Genomic DNA, 24,263 nt, shown 5'->3' with positions numbered 1-24,263 from the left:
GGTGCTGTAGGAGGCTGGCTTAGTATATGGTGCTCAATTACATAAGTGTAGCACCCTGCGCTAAACCAGACAACCCTTATGGTGATTTAAGTGGTCTTAAACAACCTTAGAAGCTCTCTAAGTGGTACATGTAGAGAACAGCCTTCAGGCTTAGTTCAGAAGGAGTGTAAAGCATCTTGTTTTACCAGAACGTAATCTTATTGGTGTAGATTAAGTGAAAAAGAAACACAGTGTATTTATAAAAATATGTATTTATTAAAAGACACTCACTAACACATACAAATACCTCCTACCTGGAGATATACACAATGCACAAAATACTTTGCAAAGAAAACAGGTAAGTAGCACGAATACACAGTGGTCGCCAGGGGGAGACCAAACCATTTACTAAAATAGTGGGATGCGAACCACGACTCAAGTCAAGACTATACCCAGAAGATGTAGAAGTGCAATTTTAAAGAAGAAGGACCCTTCCCAGTGGACACTGAAGAAACCCTGTGAAAGACAGAGGGTTGGAGAGCCACCCTACCCGTGGATACTCTAGGAACCAGGATACCTATACCAGGGAAGTGGCGCCGGAAACCGCAGTCAAACTCAATGGGGTACTTCAGGAAGATGCTGCTGGCGAAGAAAGTAAAAGTGGCCGGTGGAACCAAAGGTGGATTCAAGATGAGAAGTACCTGCAAGTAGAGGGGACAGAGTCTATGCCACTCAGGAGTGACCAGGAGGCATGGAAGACGAATGCCCACCGATGTCGGGTGTTGCAGGAGAGTTGATGGTGACCTTGGAGCTGCAACTGTGTGGACCAGGCGATGCTGTGGAAGACCAGGAGCTGTTCATGAGCTGTCCCACATCGTATGTCGAGAGTTGAGGGGTGGGTTTCCGCCGGGAGCACCAACAAGCCTTGGCAACTGCAAACAACGTGGCAAGCAAAAAAGATGCAGTGTCGGGCCGAGCAAGGTTCACCATAAACAGGAGGGTCAGAGCAGGCCCCAAACAATCAGGGGAGCCCCCTGAAGTAAAAGAAGACCCTTGAGAGGACCCACACGCCAGAGGCACAGGAGTCGCAAGAGGACCTCGAGCAGCTCACCAAACATACAGGATCACGATGCAAGAGATGTGGTGAGGACAAAGATCATGGTCACAGGAGATACTTGAGTTTGGGTCTACTTGGAGCCCAAAGATAAGGAAGAGAGACAACAATCCTTTACAACGACTAGTCACCGTGACTGTTCCAGCTGTTCTGACAAGGGATACTTGTGGGAGCCGGCCTCGTGGCGTAGTCCTGTTTCCCCGCAGTAAGCCGCACGAGGTCCCATGCACCTCTGGGCTCCTCCATTTTGGATTATACGTCACCCCACGTGACCACCTGCGTGACCCCGCTTCACCCGGCCTCTGTCCCAGCGAGGCCCGACATCAAGGCGCCAACCCCTGGCCCGGGGGATACTACGGGAACCCTTCCCACTCCCGGCGGAGGGCAGTATCGATGGGACCCCCAACCGTCCTTCCACACCTAGGTGCGATCGCCCCACAGCTCTCTGGGGCCTGGCGCCTTTCCTGCTGGGCGTCTGGCCGCTCCCTACTCGGCCTCTCCGCCCCCTCCGGGCGCAAGGGTCCGGACATCAAAGGGCTCCAGTCCTATATCTGGGGCGACCCGACAACAGGACAGCAGTTGTATCCTGGAGTCAAGAGCCCTGCTGATCGGATCGCGGCTGACCCTACGGAAGAAGACTCACCTTGAACCCACCCTCTGAGCCCTGCTGACGACGTCGCGGCTCCACCGTGCTTAAAGACCTTCACGAACCTTTGGAGCCCTGCTGACGCTGTCGCGGCCCGACCTTGTTGAACATTACCATCAGAGCCCAGCTGACCTCGTCGCGGCTCGACCGAAGCGGACCTACCACCGGAGCCCTGCTGACTGTGTCGCGGCTCAGCCTAAGCGGAACTGCCACCCGAGCCCTGCAGACGCCATCGCGGCTCCCCACGTCCGAGCCGCTCTGAGACCCGCACTCAAGGTCTGGCGCAGAGCCCTCCCGTACCTGGCTGGTACTAAGACTGTCCCGCTACCCTATCCCTCTAACAGACATTGAGACTCGTATAGGATCCCTCGATCCCACTGTAAATATTGAACGTACTACTGCTGATAAAGAACCAAGTCACGCAACTGATATTGAGTCCTGTGTGGTGGTGTTACTGGGCCTAGTACGATCCTAGGAGAAAGGCCTCCCCGAGGGGGCTTCTCAGCGGCGCTCGGCTACAACTTTGCGGTAGGAAGGTGCCCCGGAATAGTCCCTCCGACTACCCGGTGGTCCTCCCTCCAACAATACTGGTCTCAAACTCAGTGAGAGGACAGTGCAGGCCTCGAGGGAGTTGCAGAACCACCCTTGTGTTGCTGAGATTTTCGGAGTCCCTGGGAGCCCAGGATCAGCAGACCGTCAGCTGCGTGGCGGTGCCTGCAGATGCAAGGGAGATTCCTTCAGGTGTCTTGGTTGTCCACAGGCCTTGGAAGGATCCTGTATGGAGAACAAGCACAGACGTTGCAGCAGACATGCAGGATGATGAGACCAGGAGCAGCAGGAGTCTTCCCAGTTGCAGTCTCGGTGCCCAGAGCAAAGTCCATCAAAGTACAGAGTGACCAGACATTCGATGATAAAGTTGTGTCTTGATATGAATTTTGTCACACAACAAATCTAGGGACCCACCCAGAGGTAAGCCCTTAAGTTTCCTAAGAAAAGGGTTGGGACAAATCAGGGGTCCCTCTCAGTGGAAGGGCTGGACAGTGGGGAGGATGCTCCCAGGTCCTTTGTCCAGTTTCGCATCAGAGCAGGAGCCAACGGCTCCCTGAGCTGGTTTGAACAGGAATATCCAAGGAGGGCACCAAATGTGCCCTTCAATCAGACTGAGTGGTGCTGGCAAGCGCCCCCACCCTGTCCTAATACAATAAGTCCTGTCTGGGAGGTGGTCACACCTCTCTGTGACAGGTTACCTATTGTCCTGCCTTCCTGTGCTCGAACTTGGCTTAGCAGCAGGAGTGCAGAATCGTATCTCTGGTCGGCAGCAGCCATTGTTTGCTGTTCGGGTCTAGAAGACTGGTACATGGAGCACTAAGGTCCTCCTGGAGGAGCTTTACAGTGCATGGAATCATACCTCCCTCACTGTTCATGGTGTGGGAGGTATGATTCCAATATTTTTGATACCAGACACAACAGGGTTCATTCCAGCCACTTTAGAGATGGTCATCGCGTAATGACGCATGACCACTCTGTATATCATAATGGCTGATGCACTTAATACCTGGGAAAACGGACTGCGAAAGTTGTAGGGGTGTCCTGCTAATGCAGGGACACCCTCACACTTAGAACCGAGCACCCTGCCTTCAGGATTGAAAGGCCTGCCTTAGGGGTGACATATAGGTTTTAAGTGCAGTGACCTCAGATATAAGGAAACTTATAACTGTCATAAGTGGTGCTACCACCAGCTTACACAGGCTGCAATGGGAGACCTGTAGTAACAGTTTAAGTGGTCTCCCATGGGTGGCATAATACATGCTTCAGCCCATGGGGGAGCCCTGGTGTACCTATTCCCCGGGTACCTCTGTCCCATATACTAAGGACTTACAAGGGTATACCATTAGCCAATGTGGGAGGTACCTAAGTACTCACCATGTCTAATTTAGGGGAGAAAGCACAGAGACTGGGGTCCTGATTAGCAGAATCCCATTCAGACTAGTCAGAAACAGCATAACACCAGGCAAAAAAGTGGGGGTAACCATGCAGAAGGATCCTGTCTCCCAACAGGTGCCGTAAAAAGATGTTATTGCGCTATGGGTAGAGGACATTTTAAAACCCTTTTAGATATTTCTCAGGCCAAGATACCCCCATTGTCTCTTATGCACTCCTATATAATTCCATAAGAAAGTGGTCTATCTTAAACTTATTTAAAGCGTGGCTCCTCCGCAAGATAGTATCCTTGAGCCAAGCAACCCCCATCCAGGCACTGCACTTAGAGTTTTCCCTCCTTAGTGCCCATTCCAGAACTGTGGCAAATGTGAGTAGATGGGCATATCATCTGCATGCACCAGAAGGTACTCTGAGAGATCTCATGAAGACTAACTAAAACCTTTAAGGGAGAAGTAGGCTCTTATACTTTTAATAAAAACCTTGAAATCACACTAGAGAATTTTCAATGCACTATCGTCGATTTTCAATCATAAACACCAGCACAATTAAAGTTGCTTCTAAAAAATATGTCGTCCAGATTAAGCTATACACCGGATATAGCACATTGTTCCTAGTTAGAAACTTATAAGCCCTACTCTGCCAACCTAACATTTAAGACTCATCAAGAATACTTGAAGTTTATACTAGATCATAGCAGTAGGCATTGTATAATTATGTTAAGTTTGGACATTTTGCCATTAAACATCTTTAAAAAGCATCTGTAGAACATAAGAGATAAGACTGGAACATGTGATCTTTGCAAGGGTGGGATCCAAGTTATAAAGCATATATTATTTGCCTTCCCCAGTAAGACAGTGCTGGACGCGATGAATCAGTATTTAAAACCTCTGTGTTTTAAATATAGAGTGTTTTCAAAATGAATGATTTGAATGCTTACGCAAAGTCACCTCCTGATGAATTTGTGTGTTATAATTTGTTTTCATTTTTTAAAGCCTTTTTAACTATGTATTAGGAGGATATAAATGTGGAGTTTTGTTAGGTTGAGTCTTTTTAGTATTTAGTTATGATTGTATATATTGTTGATCTCTGATGAGAGCTTGTTAGAAATGGGATTTCTGGTTGGCTAGGGCATGCGCCTAAGCCAGGCAGAAACCACTACTCTAGTCAGGGCAAGGGAGTTACACGCTGAAGATAACCCCTGCTCACCCCCTTGGTAGCTTGGCACGAGCACTCAGGCGTATCCCAGAGGCAATGTGTAAAGCGTTTGCGCTAGGCCTGGGCGGTGAATTCCATTCTGCTAGCGGAATTTGGGTAATTTCATGTTCTGCGGAGAACGCAGAATTGCCCAAAATTCCGCGATCCACGGCTTTGCTGAATTTTTTGCTAGTTTGCGCTTTCAAAATGCGTGTTCACGAGATATTTCCCCACGAGCACGCAAAGAGCATTTGCGAACAGGAAAAACCCATCGCGGACGGGCAGAACAAGCAATTCTGCGTGTTCGCGGAATTTCTGCGTGCTCGCAGAGATTTTTTACCATTTCACGGAGCTTTGCGTAGCACGACTACGCAAATTCCGCCCACCCCTAGTTTGCGTAACACACACACACAGCAGCGACACACTAGGCATGCCACAAAAGAAACTCCAAACAAGGTTATATAAAAAGAGAGTGAACCCGGTTGAAAGCCTACCAGGCTGTTCCTGACTCCCGCTGCTGAACACGAATGCCCCTGAGCAAATACAAAGGCAGCTGCCCGCGACTCTGCGGTGCAGGAGCGCAAATGCCGAGAATGCCCAACGGGGCTGATCAGGAGCCTCCCGCCCTGGTTCCTCAAACCGCAGCTGCCCACACCCACGCAGGGCAGCCGTTCAGCCCGAAAAATGTTGGAAGCAGACAGCAGGGCCTGGAGCCAAGCCTCCGTTGGCCCCGCTCACAATTAGTAGGTAAGTTTATTATGCTTGATTAATTAAAACCATTGCATACATAGACATTAAAATCAAAACAGATTATGTTAATACAAAAATTAAACAATGTTAAAAATGCTCCGCTTTGTTTTTATACATAAAACGATTAAAATTATCTCGTAGAAAATAGTTTCCTCAACAGTTAATACTTAGTCTAATTAGAAGTCAATTTGGTAAGAATGATCTATTTAAGTTTTCACTCCACCAAGTTCTTTCGGCAACTTTAACTCTAATATTTTTAACTTATTTTAGAGGTGCACTAGTCATTCAAAATGATCCCAGACTTCAGGTAGCAATTACAGTTTGCGCTTGTTTGTGGAGTCTTAATGCAATTGTAAGGATTCTCAAGTTAACTTGATGGAATAAGATCAAAAGATACCCATGCCCAACTTATGGAGCAAAGTTTGTGGCCGATGACGTTACATTTTTCATTCTCAATGTAGTGAGATCTAACCATTTTGTAAGGCGCAGTTTATCTGTACTAAAGTTGGATTAAAGCACAGCATTACCGCCTGCCTGCAGGACCTGACTTCATGCTGGTTAAAGGATGGTTTTAATAGGGTGCTCCTTATATCCTTTAGTTTTTTGCAAAAGCAGATAATATGGATAAGATTTTCCATGCCACAGGCACACAGACGGCATGGCTGGTCTCCTCCTCTTCTTTCCCAGGGCGGCAAAAACGGGGCGGTTGAAGCAACTCCCAATCGAATAAGGCTTCACCTCTGCCTGACTATTGGCGGCCTCTCCCACCGATCGGAGTCCGTGAGGCTCGGCTTTCTCCTGCCGTCGGGCCCCCCATAACCAGGGGCCCTCACACCTGACTTCCTCCTCTGGTACGACTCCGATGTGTTTTCCAGTTCCAGCAGCCAGCACTCAACTCGCCCACGGTTCTGGGATCACTGCTGCGTTTTTCACTGCCACCAACAGGGAATCGGCCGCACGCGGATCCTTTTGTTACATGCAGTGCTCTATATGCGCTTTCCTTGCCATTGTAACAGGAGAGCTCTCACCTCGCGCTCCTTAAGGTACCATAGGAAACAGTGAAGTACTCCCACGACTTTCTTCCCAGCGCTCAGCATGCGCTGTCACGACACAATACCTCATCAGGGGCTCAAATGCACAGGAATCCTGCAGCGCTTTTCGTTCCAGGGCTAAGCTGCTACAACACGAGCCCACGCCAGGGGCTCACAAACCCAGGAAGCCTGCAGCGCTTCCAAGCCCAGATCCAGGGCTAACCACTCCCAGTAACAAAGCCCCGGTATCTGCCCAGTTCAGGGGATTCTAAGCGCTCACCACACGCTCAGTCCCCAAAGTCCCTCATGGCAGAGCTGGGCCCAGGAAGGCCAGCTCACAGGGCCCTCCAGCAGAGGGGCAGTCCTTGGAGGCAGTTCCTCCTGGCGCCCAGCAGCCCTCTCTTCCAGATTGGGTTGCAGCCCCAATATGTTTACCAGGTTGTGTCTTTGTATTGCCCTGGCACAGGGCTTGGGGATCCAGTCCCAAATGGATCTGGGGGGTATGAGAGCATTTTCTATACAGTGCTCACAGCCTCCTTTTTCAGGTTGAGCTCTGACCCCAGACACACCACAGGGGGACGGAGCCAGCATTGACCAAGGCAGGCACAGACCTATTCAGGGTCAGTAGCTACTCCTCCCACTACTCCAAATGCAGATCTGCCTATTCAGCCTTGCGCTGACTCACCCTGCCCCTCTGGAGTCACAGCACCTCCCCAGCCCTTGTCACTCCAGAGCCAGACATGCAATACACATCAGGCAGGCAAAGACACATAGCACACAGAAATGCCAACTTCTAAAAGTGGTATTTCTAAAATAGTGATAATAAATTTGTGCACACCATTATGCAGCATTTATTATTACTATTCCAAACATACCAAACTTGACCACGCTGCTCTTCTCAAATCAGGAATTACCACTGACACACATATCAGGGAATCCCCAATGCATTCCTATGAGAGGGCAGCCTCACAGTAGTGAGAAACGAAAATGGCTGTTTGTCACTACCAGGACTTGTCACACAATTAAGGTACATCTCCTACCGTTTACCTACAAATGCACCCGGCCCATAGGGCTAGCTAGGGCCTACCTTAGGGTGACTCACATGTAGTAAAAGGGGTGTCACAGACGTGGCACACACTTTATGTGCCACGTCACAGCAGCAGTAAACTGCAAGCACAGGCCCTGCAATGGCAGAGGCCTGTGACAGGTTTGTTATATTGTTATGTTATGTTATTTATATTTATAAGGCGCGCAGATGCCACAGCCAAGTGGCATCCCGGCGCTATAAAAGAACGAGTAACATAACACCAGACGCGTGGTAACCAACCGCAACCATTAAGCCAAAGGAAACAAAAATGTTTTCACAGCCTTTCTGAAAGGCAGCAAGTCAGAAATAGAACGAATACTAACAGGCAGTGTGTTCCAGAGGCTAGCTGCCAAAACACCAAATGAGCGGCCGCCCACTCTGGCTTTTTTAAAACGAGGAACCTTAGCCAGAAATTGACCCGTTGATCGTGATGCTCTAGCAGGGATGTAATAAGAGATGGTCTGAGCTATAATAGGAGGAGAGGCAAACTTCAAGATTTTAAAAACCAGGCACAATGCTTTGAACTTTATCCTCTGCCTAACGGGCAGCCAATGAAGATCCAAGATGGAACGCCTAACTGAACAGAACTTAGGCAAACCAACCAACATTCTGGCAGCCGCATTTTGCACACGCTGAAGGCGTGTAAGCTCTGCTTGGTAGGTGCCCAATAAAAGTGCACTGGCGTAATCCAATCTGGAAAGAATCATAGCCTGGACTATGAGTTGCCTAGTGGAGGCATCAAAAAATTTAAAAATGGGCCTGAGACTCTGAAGGGCACCAAAACAGGTACCCGCGACCTTTTTTGTATGAGGGGTAAATGATAAATTGGCATCAATCCAAACCCCAAGATTCTTCACCTGTGTCACCGGGATAGGGGCTTGGCCAAGCTCTGATGGCCACCAATCGTCTCCCCAAAGGTGAGCTTCTTTGCCCAATACTAAAACTTCAGTTTTAGTAGCATTAAGTTGGAGACGGTTATCCGTCATCCAGCTTGCCACCTCCCTAAGGGCCCTCTGAAAATTAGAGGCATCCAGGCAGGTTTGAAAGGCTACTTTGGTGGGTGGCGCAATCAGCGCTGCAAGCCGACCAGTAGCCTTTAATTTACTGGGGCCTGGGTATCTGAGATACCACTCTACAAGGGACTGACAGGCAAATTAAATACGCCACACAGGTGTATACCAATCTTACCATGTTTACCACAGAGAGCACACGCACTTTACACTGGACAGCAGTGCTAAAGTGCCCAGAGTCCTAAAACCACCAACACCAGGTCAGAAAAATAAGACTAGGAGGAAGGCCAAAAGTTCTGGGATGACCCTGCAATAGGGCCAAGTCCAACAGAGCTAAATCAATAAAAGCTGATTGAATGATTACCTGAATACATTTGAAGAGGCAATCATCTTCACAGAAGAGCCTCAAACTGTTTTAAGTAAAAAAGGTTCTACATTTGGTGTCTGGAGAAGCATGATAACCGTAACAAACTTGCTAAAATGGGGCAGATTACCAGGCCTTTATATATGATTGTGAGGAAACAAGCTTTTTGCAGACTTACCCCCACTTTTTGCCCTCATTTGGACTACTAGCTGCTGGTTTATCAACTCTGAGAGTGTACTGAGACCTGCTAACCAGACCTCAGTGCCAGTGCTCTAACCCTTTACAAAGTGCATGTCAAATTGGCTATCCCCAATTGGCTAGTACTGACTTTGTTATACGTCCCTAGTATATGGTGGCCAGGGTACCAAGGGCATGTAAGGCATAGTCTCCTTCCAGGGCTGAAGCACTAATTGTGCCACCCATTATTGATTGTATTGTATTGAGGGTGTCTCTTCCTGCACACAAAAAATCGTCCCTTGCAGCGCAGGCCCCCTTGCAACATGGCGGCAGGGTGCCTGCGCTGGCGCTAGGCAATTTTTTTGTGCCAACGCTAGGGGAAACACAGGGGTGCGCCGTATTCTTGTGAATAAGGCGCATCCCTGCGTTGTGAAAATGTGGGTATGCTGCGCTGTCAGGTTTGGCGTAGCTCCACACTCTGACAATTAATTGTAAATATGCCCCCATGATTCTCTGTGATAATATTTTCTGCGCTATTCATAAAAGTTGAATACATTTCTTCACTGTGAAATAAAGCCAGAGTATTTTGCTATAGGATTACATAAAATACTTTCCAATTTGGTCAAAGGTGAGCCAGACAGTCTAGCTAATCAGCATGTATTATCTATCTTGTACAGGTTTCTCTGGTTGGTGGAGGAAGTGGCAGTTTGGTACTTCCTGAAAAAGACAGCGATGGTGGTTGGCAGCTCGCACACCTTGGCCCATATGGACATTGAGGTAAAGCAAATAAAGTAATCCACATGTGAATGCCGCTTAGCGCTTGCATCGATGGACTCAATTTTGTTACTGGATGTAACTATAATCAGGATGGACAAATTATGAGCTGGGCCTTGAGATTGGCACGGGGCTTCACTTGAATATCAATTTGAGGTATAGAACAACCTGATAAATGCTAAAAACACACCATACAAATGCATGTGCATGCCACAATAAACCCTAAGGCTCATGCAGTAGCTTCTCCTATGGCAGCTGGATAGAGATGGGTCTCTAGGATGGTTTTGGAAGGAGCCAAACAAACCAGACTGTTATCCAAATATAGCGATAAACCACTAAAAGGGAATTCAAGCTCTAAGGGACCAGCGAGAACGTTGTAGAGACACCAGTCACCGTCTAACATGCTGGGATCCATTACACAATTAGGAATGGATGGAATATGTTACAAACCTCAACCCAGGGTGACAGAATGCTCTGAAGTACCCCATACTCTATTCTAACACAAGTCAATGAAATCCAAAGCATTTATCTCGTTCGATGCAATTACTCTTTTAAGGTTTGCTTACAGTCGGCGCGTGGTATCAACACAGAAGGGATGAGCTTTGGGTCAACAGACTCCAACCATTGCTCATGTGAAGTGTCTTTCACATTTTGTATTAGCCTACAGGCATACTGTACAGTTATTTTGCAGTGGCGAGTGGAAATAAGTGTCTTTCCCCCAACATGTCACGGCGCAGCAAATGAAGTATTCCGAAAATATTTGAAACAAAGGAAGGTATCGAGAATAGAAGGTGCACTGCTGATGCATTTTGGCTCTCGTCTTTGAAAAACTTGATTAGTGAAGATAAATTATTAAAGAAAGGAAGAAAGGAATGGCACCCCTGTGTGATCTGAGGGCATTCATGGGTATGCACATGTCCCATGGCATGGCTGCTGTTTAGGCAGTGTGCCTTAATATCTACCAGAAATCCTATAATACATTTCTGCCTCATCACCAATGTCAAAGAAGGTACAATTCAATCCAGAGAAAACAGTACATGGGCGACACACTTACCTAGTGTTCTAAAAGCAAAACGCCTGTTGTGATAGCATATGTTAACCATGTAAGCCACAACCACACTCATTTAGGTATATAATAGTTTAACTACATTATCTAGCACATTAAAAGCTAAATCTTCAAATAAAAATGAACCTAAAGATTGTTTAAAATATTGTGGTTATGCAGATGTCATAAAAAGGCCGGTGATGTGCAGAGATCTAGTCATGCCTACACTTACTTGTCCATCTCTCTCTCTCTCTCCCCCCTCCCCCCCCCCCCCCCCCCCCCGCCCCAACCCCAGTCAGTCCTTTCCGCACTTTTTTTCAAACACGATCCTTCAGAAAGTGTTGCCTGCAAAGACGGTTCTCGGAGGTCACCTCTGCGCGAGAGGCTTACACTCTTAATGGCCCCAGAGAGCAAACATCTCGAAGGACAATCCAAGGCCCTGAATGCAACATTTGTCGGCCCATCGGGTCTAACGCCTCGGCGTACCTGTCTTAGCCTTGGAGTCTGTCCATGGCCCATCTAGGACAGGGAAGCACCAGTGCTCCTCCATTTGTGTAGGGACATTGACTGATCTTTTATTGAGTGTTTTTATCAAGGCGTTTGGGCAGAGAATGTAAAACGCACAACTTATTTTCCTTGCAAGATTGGTTTATTGGTGCAAGGGATGCCTATTACATATTTAGGTCTCGCTGAGCCCCACCGCTTGCGCTGGCTCGAAGAGACATTTTGTATGTGGGATTTTCAAAGTGCTGCTGGCTGGCCTAACGCTTGCGTTCACGCGATCGTGCACGCGCGCAGCCGGCCGCCACATCACTTTGAAAACTCGTGTGCGTCATCGCGATCACTTTCGCTTTCAGAGCGATCGCGATGACGCACGCACACACACAACTCCCGCTTCTCCCCCTCCCCCACCACCACCTGCTAATAACTATACATCCGATAATTCCCATCATATCGACGGAACAGTAACTGGCGGCGCGTTCGTTTTTAACCGGGGAATACGGGAGCGAGCATTGCTAAAACATCAAATACTTCCATCTGCCAGTATGTTTCCTTCGCTCTAACGGAAAGCGTGTGTGCTGCAGGGTGGGGGCCTATCATGAGGGGCTGCGCTGGCTCCGCCCAGATGAAGCACAACTTTCCATGGACCTGCAATGTGCCAAGTAAATTCATATGACCTAATGTTTCCACGAGTTAGTGCATTATGGAATCCTATCAAGACGGGCTTCGCATTCTATGCGCCTGCAGTGTGGCCAGTGAATTCATGTGACGCAATGTTTCTCCGAGTTAGTGCATTGTGGGTGTGTTTCATGACGGGCTGCGCTTGCTCTGCCCAGGTGCAAGCACAGCTGTCTATGGAAGCCAATGTTTCTCCGGGTTAGTGCATTGGGGGGGTGTATCATGACGGGCTGCGATGGCTCTGCCCAGACGCAAGCATAGCTTTCCATGCACCTGCAGTGTGGCAAAGGAATTCATGTGACCCAATGTGTCCCCGAGTTGGTGATTATGGCATCGTATCATAAAGGGCTGCGCTGGCTTAGCTCAGACGCAAGCACAGATTTCCATGCCCCTGCAGTGGCCAAGTGAATTGATGTAACCAAAGGTTTCTCTGAGATAGTGCATTGTGGGGGTGTATCATGACAGGCTGCGCTGGCTCTTCCCAGATGCAAGCACAGCTTTCTATGTGCCTGCAGTGTGCCAAGTGAATTCATGTGACCCAATGTTTCTCCGAATTAGTGAATTGTGAGTGTATCATTACAAGCTGCATTGCAACTGCATTCGCCGTTTCTCTTTCCTTTTATTTCCTGTCTCTTTCATTTGTCTCCCTTTCATGTATTTATTTCCCTCTTTCTTTCGTCTTCTCTCCTCCTTCTCCCTTTTTTTTTCCTGCCTTTTTCCTGCCTTTTTCCTTCATTACTCCTTCCTCTTTTTTCTCTTCTTTCATCTGCCTCAGTTCTCTTGACTGTTTTCTGTCTCTTTGTGTTTTCCTACTAACCTTTCTCGTTCAGCCACATCTTTCTCTTTCCTCTCTCACTGCTGTCTCGTTTCTTTATCTATCTTTCATGTTTCGTTGTTTCTTCTCTTTATTTTCTTTCTCTCGTCCCTCATCTTTCCCTTCTTACTCTTCCTTTCCTCACTCTTCGTCTTTCTACTTTCCCTAGGTTTCTTTTTCCTTTTACCAATATCGGTTTCTTTTAATCGTGTTTTCATTCTCTTCGTTGATCAGGCACACTATTTCTTTCTTCATATGGTTCCTCTTTTTGTCACCGCAGTTGTATCCTTCAATCTCCCAATTTTTTGTCACTTTCTTTTAAATTTGTAACACCGTGAATTTAAACAATATTCATAAGGTGCGTCTTTTTCCTTGCCCTGCCTAAAGCTAACTGTTAGCTAAACAGGAAATCTCCAAACATTAAGTTCTGTGATGCTGGCACAAATCCTCAGCTTTTATGAAGACCTATCCCCCAAAACCCGCCATCTTCATTGAATTTTCAGGCGTCTGGATTTCTCATGGGAACATACAGCCAATAATATGTCAATTGGCTATATGTCTTAGTGCTTGGTAATGGCCTTGCAATACTCTGGGTGCTTTGCTCGTGAATGGTAGACCAAAACTGGATTAATAGTGTACAGTTGTGTGAGGTCGTGCTGGAGGACTTGCCTACTATGTCCAAGGCTTAATGGTAAGTCACACTTTAATATCTTTAGGGTACCTTGGACTGTGATGGTTTTGAGACTGCATGGTGTGGGCAAATCTGAAATGTGGTTGTTACAGTGTTAGACTGTTTGTTTGTTGCCCTCTGTGATACATCAGTTATTTGAGCTTGCTGGCAAGTGTGTGGATTGTGAACTGGCATGTATAAAGTACAAACATAGCCAAACGTACAACAGGGCACGGTAGGGATGAAGCATATTGGTACATGCTCATCTGTGTGAAAATAATTAGGTGGTGCAAATGCATTTGAGTAAGGGAGTGGCAATATCCGAAACGAGGTCCAGAATATAATCCTACTTGAATGCTAGTAGGACAACCGATAATTCAGCCTCTATACAAGCTCTGACAAGATGCATCCGCTCACAGAATTCCACTGATGTTGAAGTGATGACTTTTTAAACAAAATGATAGCCTTGGATGACTACCATGCCAGCATCAGACACTTTGACCACTTTCGATTTGTCTGAAAAATCGAATACATTCTAGAGTGGCCTGGTTCAGTGGTTCCACCAAATATTGACTTTTAACGTGCAGCATAGACTTGTCACTAAACTGGTGGTACATGTGTAAGACACTGCTCTGGAAGGCATGTCCTGGTTACCAGCACTCTACGTCACCTCTCTGGAAAAATGTGCTTACAGACCATGTGCAACCAGTGGTACTGCCAGTTCTGTGGTTACCTCTGATGGACAAAAGGAAACTGTGTTGTCATTGTGATTGCACTTGCACAGGTAAGGGACCCTGATAGCCTCTTGCATATGAACTGTTACTGCAGGAGCACCATCCACTCTGCCATAGTCTGACATTCTGCTGGTGCCCTTCGCATCCAAAACACACACACGCCACATTCTACAACACGTCCACAATGGATACCTAGATTACAATATAAACTTGCACCACACAATCTTCAGATTAGTTTCACCTCTTCCAAGCAGTGTTTTGTGCCCCCAACTACCCTAGACTGAGGAACTCTACATATTCTGACCCCTTTCTAGAGGATCACTCCTCCAAGCACACAGTGGACCTAAGTGAAGAATACACAAAGGCCTTCCCTTGGGACACCTATGCTGCATCATGTAAACACTCTGAGCGCTTTGCAGCTCTCATTCTCAGGCCTCTCACTAGGAGGTGGAGACCCCTTTAACAAGGATCGGTTCGAATATGCCCACAGGTGCACCCTGTTATGTAATTACTCACCTACAAGCTGCAACGTATGCAGCGAAAAGAGCACTTTACCACATGGGGTATGGCGGAAAAGATCCTCCAACAGAGTATCTAGCCTTGAGCAGTCTCGAATAGCCAAGTTGTCACTGTCTTCTAACACTAAGTTGATTTTCAATAACCTAGATGGAAGAAGCAGAGAATTCAACAGCAGAACACCCTGGAAAGCCAGAAAAGTGCTTATGAGTAGACTTAAGGGAATTGAAGTGAATTAGCCTGACCTGAGGCAGATCCATATGCATTGGTAACTGCTTGAAATCTTTCTAGGCTGCTGAGGGCTTCCGTGTGGCCATGCAGATGGTCGTAAACTCCAACCATAGTTGCTTTTGGGGAAATAGATTCTTGATGCGCATACTTGTATGTACGAGCTGTTTATCGTGGGGCCTCCGGTCAGGAAAACGTCAGTGGAGAAGTGTTGGCCACCATTAGATACAATATCTCTATTGTGCCTCCACTGACAGCAAGCATGCCTTCTTGCATTCAGTGATACATTTTGTTTAAACAGGCGCTGAGAGTGGCCCTAGACTTGTTTCCCGCCTCAAACTGAATGTTTAGTTGTGGATTGTCCGTGCAGAGGAGTAAATCTAGCATGAGAATCTGATTGGTCCCGCTAAGTCTGGCCTACCCCCTTGAACAAGAGGGATGTTATGGCCAATCACTGACAGACCATGCAACTAAGCTTGGCGGCCTAGAAGAAAAACCAGCATTGGCATAGCCAATAGGTCTCGCTTTTGGGACCTTATAAGTATTTAGTTCTGCAGCACAATATCCTTGGTGCAACAACAACTGTTGTATGGCTAAGCACTTAAGGTCCCAAAGGCGAGACCTATTGGCTATGCCAATGCTTGTTTAATATGGGAGCTAAGCCCACAATGCAACTGATAACCGATTAGCACATTTCTGCTGATTTGAGGGGACCTCTAGTAAACCTGGGGTGCCTCACTTCTTCTGCTGACTTTAGAGGACCTTCTAGCAATGCCCTGAGGCACTGCAATCTCTCACTTCACTTCGGAGGAACAACTAGGAACGACCTGTAATACTATACCCATGTGCAGCTGGCAGCATAGGAATGAGAGCAGATAAAAAAAAGTCACTGGTGGTAAGGATAGAAAGTCATGTTGTGTAATCAGCATAAGCACATTCAGTTTACATATAGCATGAAAACTATGTGCCAATTTAGAGTTTGGTGAATGAAGTACAGTCCATCAGGGTGGCAGAGGACACAAGGACTTTACCTCCGGCGCCCTAACAGAGTACCGTCCTCCAAATTTAGAGATGGCAGCTGGCCCAGACTTTTCTATACATTCAATGGTACCACTGTCAAGGCGATTCCCTTCAAGGGATAAACCATTTGGTGGACAGTCATCATCAGTTTTAACTGCCTTACACCAAACCTTTAACATTTATTTTTTTTACAAAAAAAAGTCTCCCAAGGTGGGACTTTGTTTTTGGAAAACAAAAAAATAATGATCTCCAAGCCCTTCAAGTGTTATCCCAGGGTGTGGGGATCATGATGTTATTTTCTGTCCCTCACTGTCTGGTTTTTGCCTGGAGAGAACAGACAGAATTAAAGGACACCACACCGTACACCCTAAAGGGAGCAGGTGATCTAATGATCTTCCACCACTGACATGTACTCGGTGAGACCATCGAAGGAAGCTTTCGGAGCCAACAGGAGCTCTGTCCACGGAAAGCTTACTGGTCCATCCATCTCTAAATGATGCGGGCAGACTGAGAGTTTGGCAGACTGGATACTCTGTCTCGTTTGCAATGGAGTACCCTGTCCGACAAACTCTAAATTGACCCCTATGTCATTAACATATGAAAATGCCTATTGTAATATCAACAAATGGGGTGTTTTTGTTGATATGTTTGCAAATTGTAGTACTAATGATATTGGTGAAAATACATGTATGGACTGAAGTTAGTGAGTGATGGTAAAATTCTCAAAATGCACTAATGAATTCTGAGTGAAGATACACATATGACTGTGCTAGTATTAATGACTGACGGTGCAAATTTGCCCGACAAGCCTCATCTTCTAAGTAATGGTCCAAATCTGGCCCGAAGCTCAAGGTTTATGAGGTTAGACCTGAGCAAACATTCAAGGTGAATGAGTGATGGTGCTAGTCTGATCATGCACTAAAGATTACAAAATGATGGAGCAAATTTAAACATGCACTTAGGATTACTGAGTAATAAGGTAAATCTAAACATGCATAATGATGGGCATTATTGACAACGTTTTGAACACTCATGGACAATGCGTGCACTAGCAAACAGCAGTAATATATAACGTATGGTAGGCCCTCTTGCTACATTGGAGCCCCTCTTTAGTGCAATTACTGTAATGATATATGCTGGTAATTCCACATATATGTGCTCTCCATTTTTGGGATAAGGTGCTAGGCCCAAATGTAATGCTTGCACTGGTGTAATCTTTGTAATTCATAATATTTGGTAACATTAATGCTACTACAGTCCGAGGTCTCAGCCTCGAAGATTTGTGTAACCTGTCTGCATCCATCTATGTATTCACATATTAATTCATTCAGCACTCATCAATTCATCCATCCACCAATGAACTCAGTTATTCATCCATCTATAAATATCTTCACCCTATACTTATCCATGCACTCAGAGTGTGTTCATCTATTAATGAATACATTCAACTGTCGAACCATTGATTGCTTATCACATTTATCCTCTAAACTATTCAAACAACTACACAGAACTTTTCAACGATTACTTATTATAGGTTTGTGGACTCAGAGATACAATATATCTCTGGAGAACTTTATTTATATCCGCTGGCACTCAAATTACGGCATACGCTTAAATCTGCATATTACCCCCCCTATGTGCCTGCATGCTAACTCTCTAGAGAGCATCACTCCACATATGTGGTTTCACAGGTAACTTGGACAAGGATATATCAACAAAGTCATAGTTCCAGACAGAAGGACTGCACAAAATTGCAGGAATGAGCAGATGAGGTGGGCCAGGAAGGTGTAAGTGCTGGAGGTTTAGCAGGGTGGGTGTCTTTAGTGAATATGGAGCGAGAGAGGGGTGTTGAAGACACTAGTCTTTAATTGCCAAGGAATGGAAAGATTTTTGAGAAGGGTTACATCTATAGTGAGTAATTGTTCTGCTTCTTGAAGAATATTATAGAAGTAGAGCGAATTACCCTTTGTACATTGATCTATAGCTACTCTTTCTAGAGAAAGGTACTCCGGTATATCAATCTATATGTTGTGCTTGTGGAGAGATTTAGGACGGTCAACATGCTATCGGGCAAGAGAGAATTACTCATTATGTCTGTTGACATGTTTTCTCCCTAGATTTACTCTCTCAAGTAGCTCTCTCTCGAGAATGTCTATAGAAATGTTATTTGAGAAAATAGATTGTCCTCTTTAACTCAATCACTATGTTAATCCATTCCAGTGTTACAGCTCATACGCCATATACATACAATCTCTCCAGAGAGGCTGGTCTATTTTCTGTCCATGTAAGTGTTATTTAGAAAGAGAATTACGTAGTAGACCTTTCCTAGCTCCCTTGGGGGGAATCAGATATATATGCTTCCAGGCATGCAGCCTTTCTAAGGAAATCACTCCTTTAACCTGCAAACATGTTCTTCATTATGGCATGTCCATTGATGTAGAGGTATCTTCCTTAATAGTGAGTGTTATATCTAGCTCACAAGAGTGAATGGTGTTCTTCCTAGTGGGATGATCTGTGTGCATCCAGTGGGTGTATGTCAAGGGAGGATTCCGTGTTCCGTCATGACGAATGCCATGGACTCTTTTGAGCCAACAGGCAGAAACATGTTGACAGTTTGAGTGGTGATGGGGTACTAGTTCCCCTTTTCCTCATACTATATATTTAATACCAAGTGGTTCCCCTTCCAATATATAGGTCATATTGGTGTACCACATTGGTTTTTACTTTATTTTCACGGATCCATAGAGAGATAGAAGTTCCTCCCTGACTCCAGGATGGAGGCCCCCTGTTCATCAAATGGGGTTTTTGGAGAGCAAGGAGGGTCCTATGATGAAGCATGACACCTGGTGGTGTGTGAGGACATCCCCTCACATTTTTGTGTATGTCGAATACTAAGCTGACGTAACACGGGCATGGTGCATAATGTGCTGATTGAATATCTTTATAGTTTCTTTTCATTCGGGTGGCTCATTTGTGTGTAACTATTATTTTCAGTCCCCAGGTGTTATCTGGATCCTGCTGATGTGCAGGCATGTAGAGCAGACACGTTTTAGTCCTTTAATTTCATTATTAATTTGATGACATATATATATATATTAAAGGAGGAGCTTGCAGCTAATGACAACAGAACGAGCATTTCAGTGCATTTCTTTTCGTCATCCTATCAGTAAGGAGCTTTTAGAGCTCCGAAACGCGTCAGGAGAATGAAGACAAATCGGAGTGGCATTGCCGGTTTTGTATAATAAATGGTTTTTGAAATCACTCTGCAGCCGAGTTCGTCCTTGCATCAGGGCAGCAATTTTGGGATATATATATGTATGTATATTTATGTAAAAATATGCATGCCATACCATACTATATAATGACATGCCAAAGCATACCATACTGTCCAATTATATGCCATACCGTACTATTCAATGACCGGCCATTCCATACAATACCATACCATACTATACCATACAATGACAGCCGTACCATACCATACGATACAATGAGTGTTCATACTATCCATTAACAGGCCATATTTTTTCATAGTATACAATGTCAGGAATATCACAACATAATAGGCTATACCATACCATATCATACCATATCATATCATACCATAACATACCATACCATCACAAGATATACCATACCATACTATACAATGACAGGCCATGCCATACTATACAATCCCAGACCACACCATACCGTAACATACGACACGTTATACCAAAACATACCATACAGTGATAGGCCATACCATAGTATTCAATGACAGCGCATACCATACCATACAACACAATGACAGCCATACTACACCATACAATACAATGATAGGCCACACCATTCTATACAGTAAGAGGGCATATTATTCCACAGCATAAAATGTGAGGACATACCATAACAGGCTATACCATTCCATACGATAGAATCACAAGCCATACAATACCATACTATAAAATAAAGCCATGTATTTATGATGATATGTACTTTTTATCTTTGTTTTTATGCATGTGATGTACTTTTGGGTTTTTTATTTAACTGAATAAAGTATTGATGATTGATTGAATGATTGATTGACAGGCCATACTAGCCATACTTTACAATGCTAGGCCATACCATACTATATAAGAATAGGCCTTACCAAACCACACCATACCATACTATACAATGACGAGTCATACTATACCGTACCATACAGTGACAAGCCATACCATGCAATTCAATGGTATACAATAATAGACCATTCCATACCATATTATACAATGGCAGGCCATATCATCTTATACAATGACAGGCCATGCTTTACCATACTATTATTTACAATAACATTCCATACCACACCATACAATATAATGACACGCCACACCATACTGTACCATTCCACACAGTAACAAGCCATTCCATAAAACACCATACCATAGCATCGTATCTAATAACAGGTCATACCATACCATACTGTACAATGACAAACAATACCATACCGTACAACAGAATGACAAACCATACCAACCCATTTATTACTATGCAAAGACAAGCCATACAACATTACACTATACAATAATAGGCCATCCAATACTATCCCACACAGGCAATACCATGCTATACGACAGGCTATGCCATACCATACCTAGGCTATCCTGTTTTGGGTTTAAACCTATAATAACTACTAAAACTCCTCTGACAGGAAAAGAGTCCTCATCAATAAAAACATATAAACCCCTGATAACCACCAGCAGACCCACAAACTAAAATGCCTTTAAAAGGAAGGAAAGTGAAAAGGAAAGTGTAATTTGTATTTATTTTGTTTCGTCTTCCCTTGGTTTCTTCCAGTTTTGTGTGCTTGGATTATAGGTGCATGATTTAGAAGCCTGTTTTAGGTCTGATCTAATTATTTTATACACTGTGGAGTATCTGTTAATATTAAAATCACATTTAGTCTTTTGGTATTGTTTAATTATTTCTGGCTGGCTCATTTGCATTTTGGGCAGCATGTTCTATCATATTTACCCAAAGATACAGAATAGGTGAAACCCATTGGTATATCAGCCCCCTTTTCAAAAAAGTCAGTATTGATAGCAGGCGAAATGCCAAACACCCCAGGCTTTAAACATTCAATGCAAGGTGTGGTGACAGGTACCTGTGAAAAGAATGCTTTCACCATGTACAGTGGATAGTGGTGGGAAGGCTTTCCACATAACAACAAAATTCATAGCTACAAGGTGTCCCAAAGTGATACCTTCAGTTAATGCTGGCTTTGTACCCAATGGCACTTTACTGCTGGGACTTTGAGCCCATACTTACAATGTTAACAGCAAAATTTCATGTTCCAGACTACCATGCGATGTCCGCTAAAAAGTCAAAAGGACTATAAGTAAAACATTTCCTTTGAGAACCCTTGCCAAATACCCACACAACAGCGCCGCCACCTTAACGTAGTCAAGCAAAGAGCGCAGAAAAACAGTGGCAAACATGCTTAAAGCATGTCATTTCAAGTGCCTTAGAACGCACAGTCACAAATTAATCTGGTGTAACTCAAAACTTTAAAGCTTTTGCAAGGTAATGTGAGTGTGAGTGCAATACATGGACTTTCTTTACTTAGCACAGTCTAACATGAGTCCATGGAACTCACTGCCAATGCAAAAGGCACTGCATGCCTTGCATTACTTTTGTTTCAAATGTAATATTCGATTTATAAAAATCACTGCGAAAAACGATGTTTTGTAGACATTGGAAAAACAGTTTTTGTCTCGTGTCGGACTTAGGCAGCTAAATAAACCCTGATAAGCAATGGTTCCAAAGGGTTTGGAAAACACCACTGAAATCCACAACAAATAAACCCTGAAAGCAGGACAGCCTAACCATACCATACTATACAATGGCAAACCAAACCATATCATACTATACAGCAACAGGGCTTACCATACCGTACTCGATAATAAATGTCCATAACATACCATACCACATGACTTTAAAAATAAAAACATTGACAAAGCCAATACATCACCCTTGGTGTCACTTATTAACTTTGCCAATGCTTGTTCATTCTCTCTTTTGCCTGTACTCAGTCTTTCACCGCACGGAAAGCACAGCAGATCTGAGTCCCTTGGGAAGTGGCGCATATATGCACGCTGTGGATTGGAATCTCAGCGTTCCAAGCAGCCTTTCAACCTTCCGAGGTTAAAAAAATGAATACCAATAAGTCGGGATAATATTTACTCATATTCTAGTATTAAAGCTCATATACGGTTGGAAAACGTGCTATAGTATTACTGCTATCCCTCCACTGTCACCTGTTTCCTAAACTCACTAAATCTTCCGGTAAACATTAGTTCGCTCCAGTCGACTAGATAGCTCGGTGGGATAATGCATCTGTTACAGAAAAGTGGACACAATCTGCATAGTGCATGTGCTGGCCAGCGCGGACTCAAACTTTCACCATTCCACTGCCAATAAAAGTCACATTTTTTAGTTGAGCAATCCTAATAGATATTACTATGCTAAAAGGCCGAAGGAGAGTGTCGATAAAGGCTTTATTTTAAACCCGGCTGCACTTCTCTGAATCTGATCCCATCCTCCCTTTTCAGGCGCTGTCACCCCAGGAGGTCTGAGTTTTAGCAAGGCAGCCGTCTCCTACCATTAGGTACCAGCCCGTTGGCCCTCTGCGACGCTCCTTTCTGTTTCTTCCTGTGCCTGGCACCACTGGACCTCCTTTCGTTGGCATCCATGTCTGGTGGGGAAGACTGGGCACTGGCTGTCACAAAGCCCTGCACTGGCACAACCAGTGAAGACTGCAGCTGCCAGGCTTGGACCTCTAGGGGTCACGTGGCGCAAGACTCTAAAGTCCTCCCAAGCCCCAAGGAATCCTTCAAAACTGATAAGAAGGCAAAGCTGCATTTGTACACTGACCCCAGATAAGGTTAAAGCCTTCTTCATGTTAAGGCTGGAGAGAACTGCGGTGAAACCTCTCAGCGGGAAGTGATGTCAGCACAGGCCACACGCCAGTGCCTTTGTGGGGCGGGGCTGTCTGTCTCGAGCTGCACATCTGTACAATTAATGATTACAGTAATCAGCCCTAGTGGGCCACGCAGCCGCTTCTACTAATAATGTCTCTTTAGGCCTCGCCTACGCAGCGCGCATGTGATCCATAGGAAAAAGACCTTTAGCCATCGGCACAGCTTTGTGGCCAAAAATGTGCACGCGTTCCATTGCCTTCAAGGGAAACGCTTTGTGTGCCTCCCACTTTTAAACCCTCGGCAGTTCCGAGGCGCGCGCACTTGGTTTTTTTTTAGACGCTACCTTTTTCATGTGTTTAAGCACTCTACGATAGTGCTTGTTATTGATAGCAGCCTATGATTTCAGGTGTGCACACGGATCCCTCTGACAGGCCAGATAGGCGCAGGCTTCTCAACCAGTACATATGCAAAATGTTTCTGAAAACAGTTGGCTTGTTGTCCCACCGGGCTATGCAGGTACTCGCGCGGTGCATGGTCAATGAGGCTGGCACCAGCAGCACACAAATGGTGCAAGCACCACAGCTGCGGTCACTTGCTGCTGGCAAAGTGCACATAACTGCCGCCAACTCGGACCGTCATTGGGAAATTATTGAAATCACTCTCGTGAGGTAACATCTCGTAAATCAGGATGCTGCCAGTGAATGTATGTATCCAGAGCTAGCGCATCTCACCCGGCCTCGAGCCTCGAGCAGCAAAGACGGCGCTGACAGCTTTAGGCAGCGCTAATTATTATACTGTAGTGAGCCAGCCTTACCACCCGAGAAGGTGCTACAAGGATGGAGAGGGGGGGAGAGTGTGACGTAACGGCCAGAGCTGCCGACGTTGGAGCTGGGGAACAGGGTTCGATCCTCGGCGTCGGCTCCGCTTCCTTTGATTCTGGGCAAACATTACGAAAAATACCGCATTTGACAGATTTTGAGGAAGAACTTCACTAACTACACACGGCCTGAAAACACTACACAGGAGAGACTAACACTCTGCTGCACACC

The 24,263-nt window shown here is 45.4% G+C and overlaps 1 protein-coding gene across 2 annotated transcripts in view; it reads right to left on the bottom strand.

Moving 5' to 3' along the window:
* Positions 1 to 23,213, bottom strand: part of SOAT2 (sterol O-acyltransferase 2) — a 467,803-nt gene extending 444,590 nt beyond the window's left edge. The window contains exon 1 of one of the 2 annotated variants that reach the window (XM_085654643.1): positions 22,896 to 23,213. In XM_085654643.1, coding sequence (XP_085510769.1) covers positions 22,896 to 22,986 — 91 coding nt within the window. In that variant the 5' untranslated portion in view covers positions 22,987 to 23,213. The remainder of the gene's footprint in view (positions 1 to 22,895) is intronic. The other variant, XM_085654644.1, reaches the window with a different exon arrangement.
* Between the last annotated feature and the right edge of the window lie 1,050 nt (positions 23,214 to 24,263).

This window comes from Triturus cristatus, chromosome 4_1, assembly GCF_964204655.1.
Source record: "Triturus cristatus chromosome 4_1, aTriCri1.1, whole genome shotgun sequence".
Taxonomy (NCBI): Eukaryota; Metazoa; Chordata; class Amphibia; order Caudata; family Salamandridae; genus Triturus; species Triturus cristatus.
This window is presented reverse-complemented; position numbering and strand designations above follow the sequence as displayed.